The 23,825-nt window shown below is 42.5% G+C and overlaps 1 protein-coding gene across 2 annotated transcripts in view; it reads left to right on the top strand.

Moving 5' to 3' along the window:
* The first annotated feature begins 15,051 nt into the window (after window positions 1-15,051).
* LOC148650370 (serine/threonine-protein phosphatase 2A 55 kDa regulatory subunit B beta isoform) overlaps window positions 15,052-23,825 on the top strand; it is a 104,421-nt gene continuing 95,647 nt past the window's right edge. Inside the window, exons 1-2 of one of the 2 annotated variants that reach the window (XM_088604100.1) lie at window positions 15,052-15,365; window positions 15,461-15,541. In XM_088604100.1, coding sequence (XP_088460226.1) covers window positions 15,356-15,365; window positions 15,461-15,541 — 91 coding nt within the window. In that variant the 5' untranslated portion in view covers window positions 15,052-15,355. Of the gene's footprint in view, window positions 15,366-15,460; window positions 15,542-20,762; window positions 20,864-23,825 lie in introns of those variants that run through there. The other variant, XM_088604105.1, reaches the window with a different exon arrangement.

The following is a 23,825-nucleotide window of genomic DNA, read 5'->3' on the forward strand; positions in this document are numbered from 1 at the left end:
ACAATAAAACAATGACCTAAACGTGCAAGTGGAGTCTGTGTGGAAGTCTGTTTAGGATTGAAGCGCATTTAAAGCTTGGAAGAGGATGAATTCTTTTCAAAAAAGGACTGTGAGAGTTTAGAACAACTAACCAACATCCTGCCTTGCTTTCAAAGCCAATACCCTGACTTCTGTTAAGAAACCACTGTTTGAGACCATTGGACTAATTAGCTAATCAGCAGTCATAACCAGCAAAACAGCTCTACCTCAGTGCTTCGTTTGCCCTGTTATTATTCATTTGAAGGCTCTGCAAAGAGATTTCCCCTGGTAATATACACACCTAAAGCTGCTCACCTCATAGTGTACCTGGAAACCTGAAATGTGCTGAAATTTAACTTGAATTTGGAATAACCTTTACTCAACAGAATCAGCCTTAACATCCAGTTTCCAGTTCTACCTTCTTTGAAAAGGAGAGACACCAGATACAAGAAAACTCCAACACCAGAGAAATACCAGGAAAGAGAGGTTAGCTACCTAAAGTTAAAGTGCTGTAGCTACTGTATGTAATATATTGAGAATCAATCTAGGTAAATGAATGTTGGGTTTCTCGATGTGTGTCTGTTTGTGGTGAGTGAGGAGCTGAATTAAAGCCATCTCTTGCTCTCTTTTTTATTTACTTTCTACCAACCAAAAGTTAATGACTGAAATAAAAGTCCCTGTGTTTATTTTTTGCTCCTCTCACCTTCCCCGTGACTAAAAGTCATCCGTTGATCATTTGATTTAAACTTGACTCAAAGCCTCCCGTCATGTGAGCTAAGTTTCGTGGTTCAGTAGAGTAAAACAAGCGGCCCAGAGCGTCACACTGCCTGTACTCAAGTGCCTCCAGCAGCTCCCATCTGTACAGTGTGGGAGGTAAAGGCAACAGACAGACATTCTGCTGGTCACTGACCTACAATGCCCACTTCCTCTATCACAGTATTCCAAAGCTAGGAAAGGAAAACTCTTTCACATGATGTGGGGGGGATTTCCAAGCAATGTTTTAGTGTGGTAGGACAATCAGCTCTACTGTCTCAGAGGATCCTGGGTTCTGTTTCATTTTGAGTTCCCTCTGGTGTTGGTATGTTCTCCTTGAGCTTGTCTCCTAACACACAAGTTAGGGTTCATTGATTAAGACTTGATAGGGTATGTTCCCAGTACTGACTACGGGAATGAATAGCACATGGTATAGGGTATATTAATGTACCCACTTTGAGTTATGCATCATTAGAAGTGCTTAATGTGGTATACCATCTACCCATCTACACACCCATCTGTCAATTCATGGATGGGCACCTCTGTTACACCCTAACCACCCCTCCACAATGCTGCTGGCTCCATCATTGGACACAAACTGTCACGATCGTAATCCCTCCTCTTAAGGGTGCTCCGGCTCTTTCACATTTTAGTTGATCATGTGCACCTGCCGCCAATCCTGCCCCTATTGGCGTCCTGACCCAGCTGAGTCTGGAGCTCAGAGCGCCTGGCCGCGTGATCCTGCTTTTATTCCCTCTCCCTGTGCCAGATCCCATTCCGGTTTTTATACTTGTGTAGTTTTTGTTTCGGATGGATCTCCCGGCTTTTGGACTGCTTCCTGCTTTCCCCTTCTGGATAGTTTTGGACTTGTTCGTCGGTGCCACGCCCCCCAAGCACCGGAACAATGTCAGTCATCCCGTCCTGATCCTGTCGTGCTTCCCTGTTACCCTTCTCCAGTCTCTTCCAGATTTTACCGTCTGCATAAGGTCCTGACCTACGCAGCGTAACACAAACACATTCACTTACACACACAGACATGGGGACACCATCTCACCCAGACAAGTACTGTATATCCAAAGATTGTGATAGAAACCCTTTGCAGACATGGAGAAAACATGGAAAGCCTACAGTTAAGTCAGGAACAGAACCAGGAGCTGTATGGCAGCAGCTCTTGGGCACCACACCACTGTGCCACCCAGGGTTCCATGAAACTATATCTCATCAGTAGATGCCAAACAGAACCCCCACCCCCCCCTCCCACCCACCTCTTCCCTCCTCCTGGATCATGTTCAGATGTGACGTTCAACATATTCATGAATTAGAAAACAATGAGCCATCCCGAAGAGAGGTCATGACTCTTTTACTCTTTGTATCCTTCTAAATGGTAAGAATCACCATTGTTAACCCCTTCTTTAAACTATATTGAGTTTATTAAATGGCATAGAAACCGAAGGCCTACAGACATTTTACCTCTTCATTGTGCAGAACATGCAGCAACATTACAATTCTATGTATAATGGCAATTTCTGTCCGTCAGTCTGAGCCACTTGAAACTAAGGTTTAGCCAAAGAAGTGGCGGCCCCTGGTGGCAGGAGGATGTTCCATCGCTTATAAAAACTTGCACCAGTACTATACAGGAACTTGCACCCTTCTGTAATGTAATGTTTCTTTATTAGCCCTATACAATTTCTTGCATTAGGAATTCATCTTTTCACATACCCCAGCTTTTCTCCATGGAGACACAGACACGGAGAGAAGCTTGGGGTCAGAGCACAGGGTCTGCCATTGTACGGCGCCCCTGGAGCAGTTAGGGTTAAGGGCCTTGCTTAGGGGCCCAATGGAGTAGGATTCCTCTGCCAGCTGCAGGATTTGCAACCTTCAAGTCACAGGCGCAGATCCTTAGCCACAGAGCCACCGCTCCGCCACTGCTCTGGCCATCGGCATTAATGTTCTTTTTCAACATCCAACCATTTTCTAACTGCTTTATCCGTTTCAGGATTGCAGGAGAGCTGGAGCCTATCCAATTGGTGCAAGACATGATACACCTTGGACAGGACACCACATCCATCACAGGGCACACACAGACATAGACACATACTCACACCAGAGACAATTTTTCCAAAGGGCAATTAACCTAACAGAATGTCTTTGGACTGTGGGAGGAAACCGGAGCACCCAGGGGAAGCCCAGAAAAACACAGGAAGAACATACAGACTCCACACACAGAGTGCCCCAGTAATTGAACCCAGGGCCCCAGCAATGTGACACAGTATTGACTACCCCTGTGCCACCTTGCCCCCACTCTGTTAATTTTGCCCAAATCAGCCCTAATTCATGGGACCAAAACAATGCACGCATACAGTGTTCTACTGCAGTAGCATATTTTGCTTAGCTCCACTCTCACCCTTTCCACCTGTCAACAGACTTAAAATGCCAAGACAGAACCTGGTTCTGTAATCCTACACATTGGGTGATGTGAGCTAAAAATCGAGGAATTATTTTCTGAGATGCATTTTAATACCTCGTTGTAAAAGAAAAGGTGATTAATAAAAAAACATTTAGAAGTCGCCAAAACCTGCAGATGTTATCCTTTACAAACGTTTCCTGTGGTGTCCAGGTAGGTGAGAAAAACACCATGACATCACGGCAAAGCAGAGGACTTTACAGTAAAGTACCACACGAGATGTAGGGAAGAATAGTACCGCACCCTGTGTGCGTCGTACAACTGCAAAACTGCCACACAAACACACATTCCCTTGCTGACCTTCAAAAGACACAACAGGTAGAGGGGATACCTTTCTTTATGAAGCTGTCAGTCAGCTGGAATGACCACAATCTGCATTGAGCAGAACAGAATCCAGAAAGCTCATCCCACTTTTCTTAGCCTTTCGGGGTACCCACTGTCATAGACTGTTAATGCCCTTCTCAGATCCCAAAGGCTACAAGCCAAAGCGTGTTGTTTACAGTTCACTTAAAATCGATAGGTTATGAACACTTTTAAACCATGTTTATTTTATTGATTTCACAAGACTATGTTTTGTTTTTCAAGTTCAAGTTCATTGTCATTATACTCATATACAGGTATATGGTACAACGGAATTCTATTTAGCTAGCTCTCAGACGGTAAGAAGTACAAAAAAATCCCAACAACAATACAATTATATAAGAAAAGAAAGACAGAGACAACAGGCAATGTGCAAAACAACAACAGTTAACAGGTTATGTGCAAAACAACATCAGATGTGCAAAATCATACATCAGCAAAATGAAATAAAGGATAGAAAATTAGCTTCTTGACATGTGAGGTAGAGGTAGATTTCAATGTGTGTTTGAGTTTTAGTAAAGACAGAAGGCACTGTGAGGTTAATATCGTAGGTGAGAGAGGCTGGGAGTTTAATAGTCTGATAGTGCGGGGGTACCGTTTTCCAGATGGTAGAGGGTCATACAGTCTGTAGCTGGGGTGTGTGGGGTCTTTGGTGATGCTTTCTAAAGCACTGTCTGTCATAAATGTCCTGGATGGATGGGAAAGCAACCCCAGTGATTTTCACCACCAGCTGTAGGGCTTTGCGGTCAGCAGTACTGTAGTTGCCATACCACACTGTGATGCAACCTGTCAGTATGGTTTCTGTAGTGCATCTGTATAAGTTAGTGAGGATCTGGGGATTAATCTTAGCCTTCTTCAACTGTCTTGGGAAGTACAGGCGCTGTTGCGCTTTCTTGATCAGACAGGTGGCGTTGAGAGACCATGGGAGGTCCTCAGTGATATGGACGCCAAGGAATTTGAACTTACTGACCCTTCAGTCCCGTTGATGTGGATAGGGGCATGTCCGTTTTGCAGTTTTCTGAAATCAACGATCAGCTCCTTGGTTTTGCTGACGTTGAGGGTGAGGTTGTTGTCCTCCCACCATGGTGTAAGGAGATTGACCTCCTCCTCGTATCCCTCTCATCATTGTCTGTGATCAGACCTACTGTGGTGTCATCGGCAAACTTGATGATGGAGTTGGTGTTGTGTTTGGCCTTACAGTCATGGGTATAGAGGGAGTAGAGCATTGGACTAAGCACACAACCCTGGGGGACCCAAGTGTTCAGAGTTAGTGTGCCGGAGGTGTGGTTTCCAAGCCTGACAGCCTGAGGTCTGCCTGTCAGAAAGTCCCAAATCCACTTGCAGAGGGTGGTGTCAAGACCCAGTACACTGAGTTTCTTGACTAGTTTCTCTGGAATGATAGTGTTAAAAGCTGAGCTGAAGTCAATGAATAGTAGTCTTGTGTATGTGTTCTTTTTATCCAGATGGGATAGGCAATGGAGATTGCTTCATCTGTGGATCTGTTGGGCCGTAGCCAAATTGGTACAGCTCCAGTGTGTCTGGAATGGTGTCCTTAATGTGCCCCGTGACCAGCCTCTCGAAGCACTTCATGATGACAGGTGTTAGTGCCACCGGTCGGTAGTTATTAAGACATGTCACTGTGGTTTTCTTCGGTATTGGGATGATGGTGGTTGTCTTGAAGCAGGTGGGGACTACGGCTTGGGCCAGAGACATGTTGAAAATGTCTGTGAATACACCCGCCAGTTGATTGGCGCAGGCTCTGAGGAAGCGACTGGGTATGCCGTCAGGTCCTTCAGCCTTGCGTGTGTTCACTCTTAGCAGAGATCTCCTCACCTCATCTGCAGACAGTGAGAGCAGCTGGTCAGCTGCAGAGGGTGCAGATTCTGTGTTGCTGGCTTCAAACCGAGCGTAGAAGGTGTTGAGCTCGTTAGGCAGGGAGGCATCATGGGCAGATGCACAGATGTTTTTCCTCTTGTAGTCTGTGAGGGCCTGTATACCTTGCCACATTGCGCCTTGGGTCATTGGTGGTGAAGTGTTCCTCTAATTCCTGTTTGAGTGTGTTTTTGCATGTTTAACACCATTGTTTAGATTGATCCTGGCTGACCTTAGTTCTGATTTATTGCCCGATTTGAATGCTGCATCCCTTGCTTTGATTAGGATGCGGACCTCACTGTTCATCCATGGTTTCTGGTTAGGAAAAGTTCTTATTTCTTTTGTGAGTGTAACATCATCAGCACATTTCCTGATGTAGCTAGTGACTGATGATGCATATTCCTGTATGTCGGTGTATGATCCCTGTGTGGCTGCCTCTTTAAACACATCCCAGTTCTCGTCCTGTCACGTTTGCCAAGTGATGGCGTTTCTTTTTTAATCCTCTTCATCTCCAAAATACTCAAAGTACTCATTTCGCAAGCTTCGAGCGTCTTTAGAAACGAAATGGTTTGAGAGAGGATGCCGTTTCTTCGGTTCTCCTGTCGGGTAATAAAACATTGCTCTCACGCTGCCAGCAGGGAGGCAGTCGATGACACAGACGTGTCGCCGGGCCGTCAGCACCAACACAGACGGCACTGGAGGAAGTCAATGTGTTATACCTCGGGGAACTTTGTAATAAGGCAGGACAGCAGATGCATTTTAGTTGGCTTTAGCAAAACGTGTGGGTTGATGCCACAAAAAAAAAAACGTGGTTGCTCTTTTCCTTTCCTTTTTCACAGATGAAAGAGACGGCAGAACAAGTTACTAAAGCGAAGGGCCCAACTAGCTGGGCTCTGGTTTCACCGAGTCGCCCACGCTGTGGTAAAAAACAACAACATTATTTTGCCTGTCGGAGCAGGGTTTGTGTGCGAACTCTACGAACAGAACTGTCGCGTAGTGCCTGCGAGGGCTATTTTCATTTGAAACAGATGTTCTGGGCATGGCACCCTTTATCGAAGTTTGCTGGCGAAATTATTCATTTATTTTCTCAACCGATTTCAGGTCTCCTGTGGTGGTAAAGAAAGGGACAAATAAATATATTCAGATAAACCCAGATAAACACCAGATGCTTGTTAACCAGATTATTAAAAAGTACAAGAGTGATTAATCCCCTTAAGACGAAGCGTGAGCATCATATCAGGATTCTTATATCGAATTCAATAACGTACTTCACTTTGTCTGGCTTTTATAATTGGTCCTTATTATTATAATTATTGTTGCAAATCCCGGGTTCTAAGCAATGCTTGAAGAGCTAGCGAGCTTATCAGCCGGTCGATAAAAAGTCTTCGGCAGGACTTCCCCGCGTCACCACACGGAGTTTACAGAGAGGAAACGCTGTATCGAATACTTGACCAGAGTTTCCTTCTTCACCGCCGGCTGGGGTTTTCTCAGCTGAATTCGGTTGAAGCTGTGTCGCACGGTTTGTAGGGAGACAATATGATAAAAACATATTATTTTGTAGATTTCTGCCATTATTATTATTATTGCAATTTCATCAATGCCGTCGGTCCATAGGAATGCCGTCTGCGTTACGCAAATAAGCATCAGCTACAAGTTTCGGAACATGTTTAATCCTGTGAACCAGTTTTCAATGAACAAGGGATAATGCGGGGACTTTCCATGTCTAAATGTGTACGTAGTGTGTTAAGTGGAATATACGCCTATGCAAATCAGCGTTGATCTCTGCCTTTATATACCAATGAGGCCAAAGAATGAAACAGAGCAATTGAATGTAGGTGGCTTTTTTTCTCTTTCTAAATCTGACATCAGTACTTATGACAGATGAATCAGCAACTGTTGAGAGTCCTAAGATTCGGTTACTTGGTAGCAGAATGAATCACCGAGTAGTGGTGATGCTGTTTTTAAAACGGCGGCACAGAGAAAATGAAAGAAAAACCGAAGGAAAAGAAAAAACGAGATGAGAAAGAATAAGACAAACACGAAACTACCTTCGTCTGAACTTCCCGTGAGTAATTGAAAAGAATGAAAGGATAAACTGGTTTGTGTGAACGTGGTGCTCTCAGGTTAAGATCGCACCTGAAGACGTTATACGAAATGTACTATGACTTTAGGGTTATAACTTATACTGTATAGGTGGCCATTCTTTCAGTGCAGATGTATGTATGTGTATTTTATGTGGGCATAGATTTTGTGGAAGTGTGGAAACAATACCAATAACATTTTTCGTTCTGTGCACACGCCTTTTTCTTCATTGCACACTATGTCCTTAAAAGGACCGTATAAATGTATTCTATACGACATGTATAAAGATGGAAAGATATTGATATTCTGTTATCATTCGCTGTCTAGCATATCTGGGTAGATGTTTAGCTCTTTTGTGAGATCAGTCAAGAGAATTGCCATACTTTTGGTGTATTAATAACAATAAAAAATAATGCTTTCAGTCCAGCGTGTATTGACACATCACCGACTCTGGAACATTACATATTACATATAAAACTCGCGGCTGGGCGCGAGTATGAAATGACAATGGAGTAGTCCGCTTGTATTTTAGAAAGTGGGGGGAAAGCCGGTGTTTTCCATGATTTATCGATCTGTGCTGTGACTGAATAGACACAAAATAAATATGTCAATTTACGTATTACAACGGATTTTTATAATTTTGACATTTCTCCAACGGCAAAGATTAATATAAGGGTTATAACCCTATGTGAAAACTCTGATGAAGTGTTAAATGGAGAAACGGCTTATTTTTTAGAAAATCCGGACCACATTTAGAATTATTTGCAGTTTGGGGTCTTTGGAAAAGGGGTAGCCGATTATTTATAACTGGTTTCAGAATATAATTAACTAACATAATATTCATTGTTGCCTTCCACAGCTATTTGAATGTGTTCCTATTCACAAAGTGAAGTTTCTCAGTGTGTGTATTAACAGGCGTTATTGTGTGACACGGAGTTAGCGGTAAAACCACTCACAAACGGCAATATACTGTACAACACTTGTACTGCAGGGCAACTTTTGTTTCTTGTTAAATAAGTCTATAACGATGTTTCCAGAAACCAGAGAATTAGCAAATAACACCTCTCTTATGTGTGTGATGCGATGTGTGCTGTTTATTAGAACAAAATATGCATTCTTTTTAATTACACAAAGTGAAGCAATAGAACAACATACTTTTCTGGGTTGAAGATTTAGTGTAACACATTTTTTTTAGCAAAAGCAACTTTTTGTTGTTTTGTGTTTCATTTTCTCTGTAGTGCATTAGCTTTTAATCTTTCCTGGTAAACGACATCATAACTTGAAAAACAAGCAAAAACAGCAATCGCTGCAAATAACACCAGAGAAGACTGGTGTAAGGCTTTCGTTTTAAACGATTTAAATGTTTACAGTGTATTAACATTTTTTCAGATATTATAAATGAATTTGTATGAAATGATTCTGTATAGCATATATTTTGTATGGGACTGTGAAAGGCCGAGTCCTCTCTGCACATTGGCTGATGTACTGTCTTTCGATATAAAAATAGAAATTATTCCAATTATTATTATACAAACTGTGAACATTTAGAGCAAAGGGGAATAAAATGCAAAATAACAGAACAACTTTACAACTGAACGCAGAAAAAAAAAACTCTTAAAAGAATAAAAGAACCTGTCTTAACATGCCAAGCATCAGTGAGTTAGCTGTTGAAGTACTGTGCTACAATGAAACATGTATTACATGGATTAATTTTGTATTTTCTGTTCCAAATAGAATGTGCTGTTCCAATTATTGCTGTTCTTGTGCTAGCGACCTAAAACGTTAGAGTATTTCTTACAGCTCTGTAATCAGGAGAATGGATTGTAGTTTCCAGTGTACTCTAGGTATTTTCGTGGATTTTTACTTCAGCTTTAAGTTTTGCTTTGTTTCTCATTCATCAGAGTTACAGAGACGTGGCCAGGGGAATGTGACTGGAAATGCAGCTGTTTGGAAAAACAGGCCCTTTTTATCCATCAGGAGAAAGCTAGGATAGGTTGGAAATGGGCTGTTCCATAACAACAGCTGCTGGAAAAATCACAGAAATATCACAACAGCTGCCCTTTAAAATATCTGAAAAAATAGCTTGATTCTCTGTCTGGTAATATTAACAACAATGGCAATAGTCACTTCAGTAGTTCTGACCATAACAAAAACATTTACCTAAATTAGGATTCTGCTTTTTCCGGACTCAAATATTTTCACTAAGAGTGGAAGATAATTTTGCATTTTGGTACATAAACAATATAGCCATTCAAACAATCAGTTGAAAAAAAGAAATCATGAAAACAATTTTGCAGTTTGACTTTTAACCTGTTCAGTATTTTCATAATACTATGATTATACTATGAATACTACAGTCAAAATACTATGATTCCTGGTTTCGGGAATGGAGATAAATACTGCAAATGTAAAACATTTAACATAAATGGTAAGCTTTTTGGAAGATTTTTGGTTGTCTCAAAACGGGTGCAACAGAGAAAAAGAAATTCTAATTAATTGGCAGTGATGTTTGTTGACTTTGCTCTCTGTTAATCAAAAGGTTACAGAGCACACTTCACAAATGAAGACACTTTCTTCTTGTCTCTTGTGTTCTGTGTTTAATGCAAAGCATTCTCCAGGAATAGGAGTGAAGATTTTGACAAACATTTCAGGATTCAGTTAAAACAATTTATGTATGTAGTAATTTAACTAGACACAAATTCTTTACTCAGTCTGTATCGATTTACCCCTTCCCCCAAAGAAAACGTTTCTTTTTTGGCGGGAAAGCTCATGAGAGTAAAAAAGGTAGCCATTTTAGAAACTATATATTTGTTCTTGTGTGTGTTTGGATTTTCAAACAGTTCCCGTGAGTGTATTGTTGGAAACTGCATGAGAGCGTGGATTTCTGCCTCAATGGGACGTCCTGACATCCACATTCAACCTTTGTCCTTTCACAGGGGACAGAGTAGACAAATGTTCATCCTGGGCTGTCCTGCCTGTTCAGCTCTGTGGACTTGGAGGCTCTGGCAGGAGAGTGTGTGGCTGGTGACGAACTCACAGTGGAAAACACAGCCCTGCCACAAGTGGGCCTGAAAAAAGAAGATGAGTAATGCTTCAGATGACGGGAGATTGTTGGTGCGAGAAAATTCGCTGTGTGATCCACTGATTCACCATGTGCTACAACAGCCTGCTTCTTTTAAAAACAGTGTTGAAAACTGCTATCAAAAAATATAATCTTACCAGCACAGGCTGAGCTCGGTAGGACTGGTCTTTCCATGTATGGTTGCATTTTTGAAGCCCTTAATTTTCATGTCAGCCAACAGAAATGTATAAATGTGGGAAAGATACCACCAAATGCTGTTGTTTCTTAGAATATTATCGCATTATATGTCCTCAGGTTGTCATGTTGTTGTAATGTTCTGGATGCTTTGGGTCAGTTCTTACTTCACTACGCTTGAGGTTAATGTCTCTAAGCCAGTGGCGGCTGAGTTCCGGCCTGACTCTTGAGCTCAGAGAGAACTGGAGTTGAATTTGATTTTACAAGGTTTGCCCGGTTCCATGCGTGTAACACAATGCAGGCCTTGCCATGTTTTCAACATGGCTATTAGGACTGGGGCTGTGGGCTGAGATGGCGACATGTGACAGGAAAAGGAAATGAGGTATGTAGCCCTGCGATGTGATTGGCTGAGTTGAGATATCAAGCCATAAAAGTGACAGGAAGAATGCCAGTGTTGGCTCTTTCTTCATTGAGGCTGATGAGCTAAGAACAGTGAGGTTTCAGTGGCAGCAAAATTGGTACCGACATGAAAATTACTTTAAGATATTATGAAGTTAAACTGGAAGATTCCATAGAGAGGTGAAAGAAGCCCAGGTAATAATTTTGAAAACCTAATAAAATGTTTGAGATTTAAATGTTATTGACTCATAGTGGTTGTGGAACAACATCTTTGTGGGTTTTTTTTAACATAGTACATTCTATTCTTATTCATTCAAGACAAGCAAAATGTTTCTCTTGTATCAAGTAAAAGTGTTGCTCTGTTTTAAAATGAACATCCTAAAGAATAATAAAATGTACAGTGCAAGTGTAGAAAGATATGGAATTGGAGGGTACTGTGCTTAGCTTGGTTTCTGAGAATACTTGTTAAACTGTGCAAAATTTGGGATGCAAATTCTGCGCAAGAAACATGAGGTGATATTACAAGCCATGACGCGCTGCACCAGAGTGTGAACTGATAAGCCTCTGCATTTACAGTGTAGAGCTGGATAGCAAAGAGTGATGAAATCTTTCACATGATTCCTGGAACACAGCTCTTACAAATAACAATAACGCTCAGTATAAAGCTTTAATAATTCTGTTTAGACCTTTTCAGAAATAACACACACAGATGGTGCACACACTAGTGCTGTAAGTACGATCCGTGGGACAGCTGCTAGTCTATACAAAAAGGTATGTTTTTGAAGAGAATCTTTTCTCTTTCCTTAATGACTTTACAAAGGAAAAATGTTCTTGTTGCAAATATGATGTTTACTTCTAAAGTTCGGAATTTCATCAATGCTATGGGGAGGCTGGGGGTGCAGTGGTTAGCGTTGCAGTCCCTGGGGTGCTATAGGTGTGGAGTTTGTCTGCTCTCCCTGTGTTTCCATGTTCTTTCTCAAAGTGCTCTGGTTTCCTCTCAAAGCGCAAAGACATGCTGGTAGGTTCATTGGTTTCTAGGTAAAACTGGCCCTGTTGTGAGTGTCTGTGTCTGCGTGTGCTCTGCGCTGGACTGGTGTCCTGTCCAGGGTGTATCCTGCCTTTTGCTTGTTGCTTGCTGGGATAGGCTCTGGCTCCCCCTTGACCCTGAATTGGATGAAGCAGTTAGAAAATGGATGGATGTTATTACTATTATAGGTGTTACAATTAAAAAGGTGGTGACCAATATCATTTTAACTTTAACAACCAGAAAAGACATTTGAATGCCTTTTGATTTCAGTTCTGTTAAAGAGTCAAGAGGATATGACCCTGATAGACATAATGCATCGACTCCAGGAGACAGTCTGTGCTGATGTGGCTCCTGTGCCCTGAGTCACTCTTCAGCAGGGCGCCTTTAACCCCAGTTCACTCCTGCCTCTTGTCACAAGCTTGATGCTGTGATCTGCCCCCCACACTGCTCTGCGGAACGTGTATGCGTTTTGTACAGCTGGACATCGCCCATGAGAAGAGCTGGGAAAGCATGGAACAGCTGCTTGTGAGCTCAGGATTATGAAATGGTCAGGGGGAGTCAGAAATAGCATGTAGAATAAGACCAAGGACTCTGCTTCTTCCCGTTAAGAATTGTGTGCTTTTAATTGTACGCGTGTGTGCTCTGTCTCTGTGTGTGTGTTTCAGCTTGTGGGAAGTAGAGTAAACCATTGTTTAGACATTATCAACTCGATCAAATGTACTGTAAGCGCTGGAAGAAAAGTCTTTTGAAACTAACACGGAAATTTACTTCGGTTTTTTTTTTCCCCACAAGGAACACTATGTTCTTGGCCCGTCACGCCCCCGCCTTCACTTTCCAGGTAAAGCCGGCCAGTCCCGTCTCGACCTGCCGGGAAGGAAGCGCGGCCCTTTCTAGCCTCGTGATCAGTTCGCGCGGAGAACTAGGGAGGGGGGGTCCGGTTCTGGCGAGGAGCGCCGGGATCGCTGCGGAATCCTCGGCTTTGAGAACTGAATTCCAAGGGTTGAGGTTTACCGGCCAGCCCATGGACCTCAGTTCTGGAGCTTGGGGTTTCTAAACGACACCGCTGGGACTCACACTTCCCTTCGCGCCTTTCTGAGTTGGAAAAGTACAGGGGCTGCGTCTGAAATGCAAGTGTTGTTTTTCTTTGGTCTTCAGTCCGCGGGGAAGCACAAAAGGCGTCTTGGAGAAATTGCAGACCGGATAAAAAGGACTGGCGGTGTTAGTATGTGTCATTCTGTTGCTGTGCAGGTCGTTGCTCAGTGGATTTCAAGCTGCCGGACGATTTCAACAGACTTACAGAATAGAACTGAACTTAATGTTCCTCCCCCACATACACCCTCTTTGCCCGCAGGCCAGCAATGGCCTAGCTTTTTGCTGTTCTGTTAGGAAACACCGTAAAACTTGGGGTGTGTAGGTGACTTCATCCTGCCCACACCACTGGATCAACCCTCAAGTTTCGAAAGGTTAGATTTATGCAGACTTCCCTTGAAGAGCAAGCTGGATCACACGGCTAGCTCCTACACCAGATGCAAGCCTTGCTAGTTTCACAGTCCCGGGGTCAAACAGCTCTCTTTGTTAACCGCTAATGAGTGCCAAGAAACGCGATATTTTCTTGCGAAGACTTCAGGAAATATTTGAAAATTATGTTAGTCTTGTCATTTAAATTAAGGTTGGAATGAAATCAGAAAGGTGGCAATGGATTGATCACCCCATTCGAACATCATTGTGTTATGTTTTACGTATAACGCAGCTGATTTCCATTTTATATTGGCTACAAAGATAATGTTAAAACATAACACCCCCATAAACAGATCCACGCGCAATCGCCTTCAAATGTATTGGCGTCGCTGTTAAAGAGCTCCCTCTACCGTGTTCAACTGGAAATGAAAGTTTCGTCTAGCTTTGGAGACGCGAGCTGTAGTTATTTTTAATCCTGTGTCCCTCTAGAAATGCTTTTAGATAGAGAAAAAGTAGTCGTTTACAGTGGTGACCCGGAGAGTGCTCACTTTGCTCAAGTAAAAGCGCAGCACGTGCCCTACATACGCCTCGAACCCGGGACCAGCGCCCTCCCAGCCCTACCCGCTACTGCACTGGCCAACGGGGCTGGCGGAGTTCTGTTTTGTTTCTGTTGTTATTTATTAAAATGTCGATATAAAATGTACTAATATAAAAGTATAACTTATACGTTTTAGCTGAATGTATGTAACCTCGCTCCCTACCAACCATTTAATGCAATATTATAACAACCACATAGGATCGTTCGACAACGATAAATGACTGTTTTGCAATAAACATTTTTGCTCTAACTTAACATTATGCGATCGATTTCTTCTTCTTCAACCTCCAGACCTGACTTATGGTTTAAGATGTTGTTTTGAAAAACCGTTCGGGGCATTCAACCTCTGTTGTACTCGGTTAACTATTGATACTGTGCTAACAGCGTTTGATTTATGCTTTCAACATTCACAACTTTTCGGATTTAGAAATATTTAATTTTACTCGAAATATCATTTATAGGAAATTAGCCGAGTGTTTAGACTACGTCAGTCCAGGCAGGTTTGCTAAAACATGAACTTCGCAGCCGTCTTAAAATTCAAACTTTTCTATATATAAAAATATAATATAGGTCAGCGCTACAGCAGCAAAATATAATACAATAGTATACAATAAACTATATAGGTCCGTGCAGTAATATTGTTCTAGTATAATTTGTAATAAGTAGGCTACAGGTTGTACAATAGTAATTACTTAATAAATCAAGTTAAGAAATATTACGTTTTACAGAGGAAAATTTAAGATTTCTTTTCACAAATACTTCAAAATAATCATTGAGACTGTGAATCTCAGTCAGATTATGGTACAGAGAAATCTGATTCTTAACGTGCTCTCACGACTGAATCAGTCAGGGACGAGAAGGTGGGCAGACTTGAACCAGATTTTTTTTTCGCCATTTTGAAACGGCATTTAAATAGTTGAGACAGGCAGAACATCACCACATATTTGCAATCGTCCACTCCCCTCCATCTGCACGCTAATTCGGTAACAAACGGCAGCAGGGGTTTCGGGAGAGCTCGGTTAAGACGGACGACAAAGTCTTCAGTATCAACCGCCTGCCTCAGGAATCATGATTCCCGGTATGTCATCTAAAAAAATCCGCACTGAAGGCAAATACAGCATTAGCTAATTCTGGGGGGGAATTAATTGTGCACCTTGGTTCGGTTCTGTCCAGGGTTCGGTGGAGGCAGCGCGGAAGACACCAGATGGTGTTTCGCACAGGTGAAAGGTGACGTGGAGGTCAATGTCACAGAAGGTAAGAAGTCACCTGGCTACGCAATTGTTGTTTTACTAGGTTTTTATAAAAAAACATTCTCTGTATATAATTGTTTGACGCTCGAAGTAGTCCTACGAAGTGTTTATGTTGATTTAAAAAAATAACTTGTCTTTATCAAACGAGTTCTTTCTAAACGGCGTGTTTCGGAAGTTGTTTTTTTTTTTCTTCACACGCCTTTACAGCAGGTGTTGTAAGCCCGGTCGAGCTCATAAGTATATTGGATTGTGTTGTGTTTATTTCCTCCCTCCCACCTTTTTTTTTGTTTTGTCCTGTAAAGTTATATTCCTCTGTGTGCTATCAAGCATGGAATATGATGCACATATTTGTTTTTATCAGCACTCTGTTTTTAAACATGGTGGTTTGGAGGCGTGGGAGAATTAATAAAAGTATGTTGCAGCGTAGCACAAGTCCGTGTACGTGTGTCTGTGGAAGCAGTATCTCACTACAGGTTAGGTAACTTGAGTGGGAAAAGGCGTTCTTTATAATTTCTCCGTGGAGTTGAAGGCATTACATAACCTGCTCTGACATACAAAAACGCTGAGATGGTACCTGCATGGAGGAAAAATAACTGTTACCTGATTTGTACTGCCCTTCAACAACCGCGGTTTAAGCTGGGGACATGATTTCCTTATGCTTTCAGTACATTTGGAGACCATACTTTGGTGTATCAAGGCTTGTCGCGGGTGTCTTTGACAGAGAGGGGGAGTAAATTTTAGAATAATACGACTTACAGTTGTACTGTACTTTATAACATTGAACGCCGAGACGTTTCTATGGAAACCTGAACGATTCCGGTTTTGACGAACATGTTGCGGATCCTCATTGAGTGCCTTTGCCTGTAACTGAGCACCGATCGTCGGAAACCGGTCCTTGCCCACTTTCAGTCTGAGCAAGCTCACATTTGGGCGAGAACGCCTTTTGATTTCAGTATTGTAATGTAAGGGACCGCTTATATACATCGATTTATTATTAGAGTCAGGAACACGGTAACCCCGTAGCTCGAAATAGCCGTTTCTGTCAAATTTATCGAATTTCTAGGACAGTATGAGACGCTAGGTTTGTTTTGCCCAATAATCACTTGGTTATCAGGACATCAAGTGGGAGACGAGAATCGGTTGTCGTGGCGGAAGGTTTTTAATTTGAATGTACTAACGGGGGTGTATCTGTTATATCATGATTTTATTTCGAGGTTTTGATGGGCCATCAATCCAGGAGTCTAAGGGTTAAGGAACATTTCCGATCTTGACTGAAATACCACATAAACGGATGTGTCATGTCGATAAGAGCCGCGGCGCGCAGTTTGTCTGCCGGGCGCTGCCGAAGCCGTGTGCGGTTTGAAAGGTGCCGTGCAGAGAGAGATCGGTGTGTATCCGGGCGAGGTGCTGTCGGCGGCGGAGCCCCAGCTGTGATAAGCCCAGAGTCTCTGGGGGCTGAAAGATCAGCGCATGGAAGAACAGGAAGAACACCGCAGTCCTCCTCTTGCAGGGGACTCCGCAAAAATAATACAACAAATGTCAAAGGCTATTGTAACGACAAAACGTCCCCTCTGCTGTTTCGAATAACCCCCTTTTTCACCTTTCCAAACATATCTGTCTATCCGTCTATATATAGAAACTTCTATTTCATAAATATTCATTGATAGTTTTCGGGCTTCCTAAAAAGCCGTGTAAAGCCGAGATAACTGCTGCGAGAGCGCGCACGGGGGAGGCGCGCTTCCGTGTGCTGGTGGAGTGGGCGTGAGGTAAATACCACTTCCCTGTCTCCAAGCTGTGGTTTCAATTGTAAAATGCACGGTTTACCGGCAAGCTGAAAATATGGATACCTCGGCACATAAACAAAACAAATAATTGTCTTCTGCAGCGGAAATCATGTCGTATTTAGGCCTGTTCCAAAACAGGTATTTGCATATTTTACACAAAGGCGCCGAGGCGGATAGCGCGTTGCTGGCTGTTGTACTAGCGGGATCCGACGGTCGATTCAAGGCTCAGAACTGCGTGGAGCTCGCATGTTCTCCCCGTGTTTGCGTGGGATGCCGTCTACGCTTAGACTAGCCTGTTCTCGCTTCTCTTGCGGGCTTGCAACCCGCTTTGGGAGAAAGCCTTTCAGCCTCACCCTAAACCCTGTGCCAAAGAGGCTGCGGTTTGCCTCCCGCCCTCGCCAGAAAAGCACCCTTCCCAATTCTAGGACGGCTTGAAAGTTAATTATCAAAGTTCACCACATTGGGATTCCTCCGGTCATACGCTGTACAGCTTTTCCGCTTTTTGATACTTACTAATTTACTGCAGATTTTAGTCTACCTTGACTCCCGTGTCTTCTCTTACTAAAATGGATGACCTCTGTATGTAGCTTATTCAAACGCTAGCGGAAATATAACTGTATTGTATAATTATAACGATATTATTTAGAAAGTGTGATGCATTCTGTGTACATAGGTTGTAAGACGGGCACTGTGAGCTACGCGTTGTAGCGCATCCTTGTTGTAAATGAAGAGCTTTAGGGGAATAGCTATGATAACAGTTTTCTATGTATTGACACTTCTTGTCTCAAGGCCTTTGTCACTGAATTTCTAATGAGTAATAGCAGGTAGCTTGTTTTTTGTTTTTTTATATGATGTGTTTTTCAAATTTCAGACATTTCAAAAGTTCAAACTTCATATAAAAAGGGAACCTTCATAAAAGTGTTTTGCCACTGAAATATCAAAGGTCTGTGCTGTCAGCAATTTCAAATAAAAATTGAGATTGAGTTCTTTAGTATGTAAAACATCCACTAGGTGGTGCTGTAAAAGGAGTTGTACTGTTCAAGTTTTAAAAGCAGTTTCCCTCTCACAGATAATAGTATTGGTAAGTACTATTGTATAGTAGTATTGGTATGAATATATGTGCCTTATTTATCAAAAATATCTTGTCAGTACAGCAATATCACAAAGTTGCTGGGACAATAACACTGAGCATGTCCAAGCCATTTCTCAAACAGTCTCAGGAGAAGCATCCCAGTAATTTCACTTTTGTCATGCACACCTGGGTCTTCTTGTTGAGTATAAAGTCCAAGGCAACCTCACAGAGAGTTAACTCCACAAATACTTGCAGAGGGAAGGTGTGGAACACATTGTCCATGGAGATAAACATTATGGTGGCCATCGTGTAGAAAATTAAGTATTGAGCTGTTATAAGAGACATTTTAACCAGTTAGAAGCTCCGCCTTTGCAATTCTTTGTTCATTCCATTTTCAAGGACTTTTTTTCTGGCCGGGCAGCATGGTGAGACAGTGGTCAGCATTGTGGTAATGCAGCGATGGGGCCCTGGGTTTAACTCCTGGTGTGCTACGTGTGTGAAGTTTGGATGTTCTCCATGTTTTTGTGTGGGGTTTCCTATGGGTGCCCTGGTTCCCTGCCAAGGATAAATGACATGCTGGAAGGGTGATTGGTAATATCCCTGAGGCAGCAGAGCAAGCCTCAAGATGGCTCTGGTTAAGAAGAGAAGATCCATGGGGTTCTGCAGCTTAATGCCACTTGAACACAGGTCGTGGCCTGATTAACCACGGCCGGGTTACCTGGGCGAGCATGTCTGATGTTGAAAGACCCAAAACACGCAATGACCCTGGGAACATCACCGAGGATGTGTTCAAGAGCATCGGAGGATGTGTCTTGTAAATTTGTGTTTGTTCCGTGAATCCAGTGACATCCAGGAACAGACTGGCTGACGACCATGAATAAGTGTGGCTTCTGGGAAAATTGGCCCTGACGTGAGTGTGTGCATGTCTGGGCTTGTGTCTGTATCCACCCTGCAATGGACTGGCGTCCCCTCCCGGGCGTATCCCCCTGCTTGCTGGGATAGGCCCCGTGACTCTGTATTGGATGGATGGATGGATGTTGGTGGCCTCAGGGCTGTTTCAGGGCCGCAAATACAGCTCTCTACACAATTAAGATGACCAGAGTAAAGGCTTCCTTCCAGTTTTGTTGCTAATAATATAGTTATCCAGAAATCCCACAAGCACCCTTTAAAGGGTCCCATGGAGCTGAGGTCATCATCCTCATAAATTAAAATTTGGCTTGTATCCCTGAGGACCCTGAAGATGTCTCCTCCCCATGCTCATGGCTTCCATAGTCTGGTTCTGGACCAAGCAGGCCTTTCCAAACACCTGCTGCTTTCTTCTCATGCCTTTATCTTGCTCTCTGTAGATAACAGGGGCCTCCAAAATACCCTCCTCTGGAATCCAGTCATTTGCCGAATTGTGGCACACAAAGCTTTATTGCTCAGTAATTACATTTTACAATTAACCAGTGTTTTACTAAAGACCGGCACTGGGATGGAATGGCGTTTATTTGACCATCTCTAACATGCAATGTACTCATTTTGTACATTATCAATGTAAATAAACTAGACAGACACATAATCTAGACGAATATTAAAAGGTAGACTGTGTAGATGACTGACATCACCAGCATTTGTTCATTTGCAGGGCTTGCTAGGCAAATCCCCCAGGGCTACAGCCTCATCTCTGATGTTGCTGTACAGATACAAGACAGTAATTGATGAAGACACTTGAATGCGAATTAGATGGTATGAAAGTCGTTTTTTTTTTCAATCCCAGATCAAAATAGCCTAGCATGGCAACACATCCTGCTCGTCGACAGTGGCTGCCTAAATGAGAACCACACGACAAGAAGATGTTCCTCGTCTTCAAGCCTTAATGAGCGTGTAACGAAGGCGTTGACATTCATTAAAAGAGGGAGCCTTCTAAACCCAGAGGCTCTCAAAGTGAGAGCTTGCAGCTGTCTTGTGCTCCCTTGTTGTTTTATTTGTTATTATTGTTGCTTCCAGTTTAATTTGACAGACAGCACTTGTGTGTTACATTTTGAACTGCTTTTGTAAACACTGATTGCCACCTCTTACTAACGGAATGTCGATGAAGTTGGAAAGTAGCTCATTAGCCTGAAAAAGACTGATGCACAATCCTGTGCATCGAGGGAAGAGTTCACACTGCCAGGCGATTAGCATGATACATCTTTCAGAGTCTCCTGTTCTTCACCGTAAGAAACAATTAATATCAGATTGATCCTTGGAGATTCCTGTGGGAAGAATGGTAAAGATCTTGTGTGAATGTTGCAGGAAAACTGACACAGATTGTGAAATCACAGTAAAGTACCCGTGATGTTTGTCCTGTCTCATGTTTATCATCTTCAGCCTACAACCTGAGAAGAAGAGCACACACACACACCCCTGTTCAGAGCCAGCTGTGAGATCTGTAAATGGTCCAATTGTGTGTCTACAGGAAACAACATAATGCTGACATCATCCCAGTGTAAGACTATACCTAACAACATTGCATGTATCAAAATCTGTACTGGATTGTTTGATTTGTCTACATGACTTTTAACTCATTTCCAGAAGGAAATTTCTGTACAGCAATTTAAAGATCATATTTGGTGTTCAGTTGTAGGGCACTCCAAAGGCTCATTCTAATAATTCTAAAACCTATCTGTGTGAAGAGCTAAGGATTATGGTTAGGACTGCACATACAGAATTGGACCCTGGATTAAAGTAACATCTCAGACCAGAGTTCTGTAGGTTTTAATTCCAATAACAATTTTTTATGATGAAATTGAATTTGTTTTAGGGGCAAATAAAGCAGTTTAAGTGCTCCACGTTTTCCCAGCTCTTCAGGTGTTACTGATTGAAAGAGACCTGCAGTGACTTCAGTCTGACATTTTCAGCTTATACAATGAGACCTGTAGTGATTGTGAGGGTTTGTTGGAAAGGGGACGGACTTGTATCTTGGGTAAAGAAAAATGTTTGGAAATGAGATTCAGTTTTGTCCTAGAACAAGATCAATGCCTGGTAAGTGTGTGTTTTCATTGATCCATTATGTTATCAGTCACATCAGAATACAGCTCAGCCCTGCCTTCATTTTCCTATCACTGAAAGCAAGGGTGTTCCATTATTACAAGACCATGATCACCAAAAGTGGGCAGCATGGTGGCGCAGTGCATAGCATTGCTGCTTGGCAGTGTTGGGGCCCTAGGTTCAGTTCCTGGGGTGCCACCTGCCTGGAGTTCACATGTTCTCCCCATGCTCACATGGGTTTCCTCTGGGTGCTCCGGTTTCCTCCCAGTCCAAAGACATACTGGTAGGTTAATTGGCTTCTTCTGTGTTCTCTGCGCTGGACTGCTGTCCCATCTGGGGTGTGTCCTGCTGTGTGCCCCTTGGTTGCTGGGATAGGCTTCAACTCTCCCGCAACCCTGAATTTGATGAAGCAGTTAGAATATGGATGGATGGATAAAGGCAAGGCTGATGCGTTCAACAAAAAGCACTCACTGTGTTTGTCTTTCCATGCATTGCACAGCTCTCTCTGAGCAAAGTTCTCTCTCTGTTCTGCATCAAAAAAAGACTGTTACAAATCTCTCAGCAAGATGCAGCTAATGCTTTCTTCTCATCTGCCTGAGCTTTTTAACATGATGCCTGAGATTAATGGGGTTTTGCAGCCTGCAAGTGAATTAACAAAATGGATTAGAGTAAGAGGCTTCTTTTGCTTTTATATAGCCCTAAAAGGAAAACGTGTCAAGTGCAAAGCTCCTTTATAGGCACCATTCCTTAATCTTTTAATTGAATACCTGTTTGACTAACATTTTTCTCTCTTTTGTTTCCTCGTCACCCCTTCTCAGTGGAACCTGGAAATTTAATTTAAACGTTTTGGGGATTACGAACAAGAATGGTATAAACCACCTTTAATCTTGACATCTGTCTGATTAATAGGGAGGTTAATATTCACTCATTCCCTTATCTGATGACCCAGATAATATTTTTATATATAGGATGGTAAACCCCTCCAGTGTTCCCAGCCTACTGGGTCGATTTGATCACACGGATTCCAGGAATCTTTGATTTACTGTCTTATGATCGCTCACATTCGAATATTCCAGGCCCTTGGGCCATGTATGCTCCATTTGAAAGGAGCAAAGAAACCACTGTTGCAAAGTGCTATTGATATAAACACTGATATTAAGAAGTAAAAGCGGATGAGTGGACAGTTTTACAGTACATGCTACTGGTAGGAGTGGCGCCTGGGTTGTGGGGGCATCTTGTGACTCCCATGGACAAAAGAGTAATAACATAGCTATGAAAACATTTACATTACGTTTTTTTAGCAAGACTGTTGTGGAGCAATACAAACCATGCCCGTTAATTCGATGAAATTATCAAATAAGATCACTTCATTAGCCACATACAATTTCTTGTATTAGGACTTTGACTTTTCACATACCCCAGCTTGCTCTCCATGAGACACAGACACAGACAGGGAGAGAAGCTTGGGGTCAGAGTGCAGGGTCAGCCATTTATACAGCGCCCCAGGAGCAGTTGGGGTTAAGGGCCTTGCTCAGGGGCCCAATGGAGTAGGATTACTCTGCCAGCCGTGGGATAAGGTCGCTGGGTGTACCAACGATCCTGAAATATTCTAAAACAAAGCAAACATTTTTGAAAGTCCACTATAAGTCAAGAAGCGGTTCAGTTCTTTTCCCCCTTTATTATTAAACAAGTGGAGTAAGTGTCGTTTTTTGAAGCTCATGAAAATTCATTTGCTTCATCATTTCTTACAAGGCCAGGTGATCCTGCCCCCTGAGTGGGGGAACAAGGGAGGTAAACAGTTTCCCTTTCTTCCAAATCGTTTTTTGTTTTTCAAGCATGTCCAAATCCAACACAAAATACCCTTTCCCCAGGATGTGAATACTTTGACTCAGAAGGACCTTTTTCGAATTTGTGGTTTGTGTCAGGGCAGGCAATGGATAGGCATCTTATCTGTAAGAAAACTCTCCCACTCCAGGTTTTTCTTCCAAGTTCCCCATTTAACAAATTGATTTTTAATTTATATTGCTTCTTTCTTGAAGTATAAAAGGCAGGGTATAGATTTTCCTCTGCTTATTATATTTTGCTGCAGGTGGCAACAGAGACAGTTGAAATTCAATCCTCCTACAGTGTGCCTAAAATGGAACAAACCCAGGATTGGGATAAAGATTCTCACAGTGCAAGCTTACATCTTAAAGCTCTTCAGCCCCACTCTTATCTGGTTCCTTCAGGCTCTTTAAACAGAGTCGCTTGTTCTGCGAGTTATACTCGCCGTAAGAGAAACCTTGCAAAATTATTGGTAAATGTTGCGAAGAAGAGCATAAATACATATTTTATCTCCTGCTCCCTTCATCGGGAAACACCCTTTTCCAAACCTTTTATTTAAAAAAACCCCAGCAGTTTCTTACATAATACGGTCAGTA

The sequence above is a fragment of the Lepisosteus platostomus genome, chromosome 13 (assembly GCF_059453375.1).
Source record: "Lepisosteus platostomus isolate fLepPlt1 chromosome 13, fLepPlt1.hap1, whole genome shotgun sequence".
Classification (NCBI taxonomy): Eukaryota; Metazoa; Chordata; class Actinopteri; order Semionotiformes; family Lepisosteidae; genus Lepisosteus; species Lepisosteus platostomus.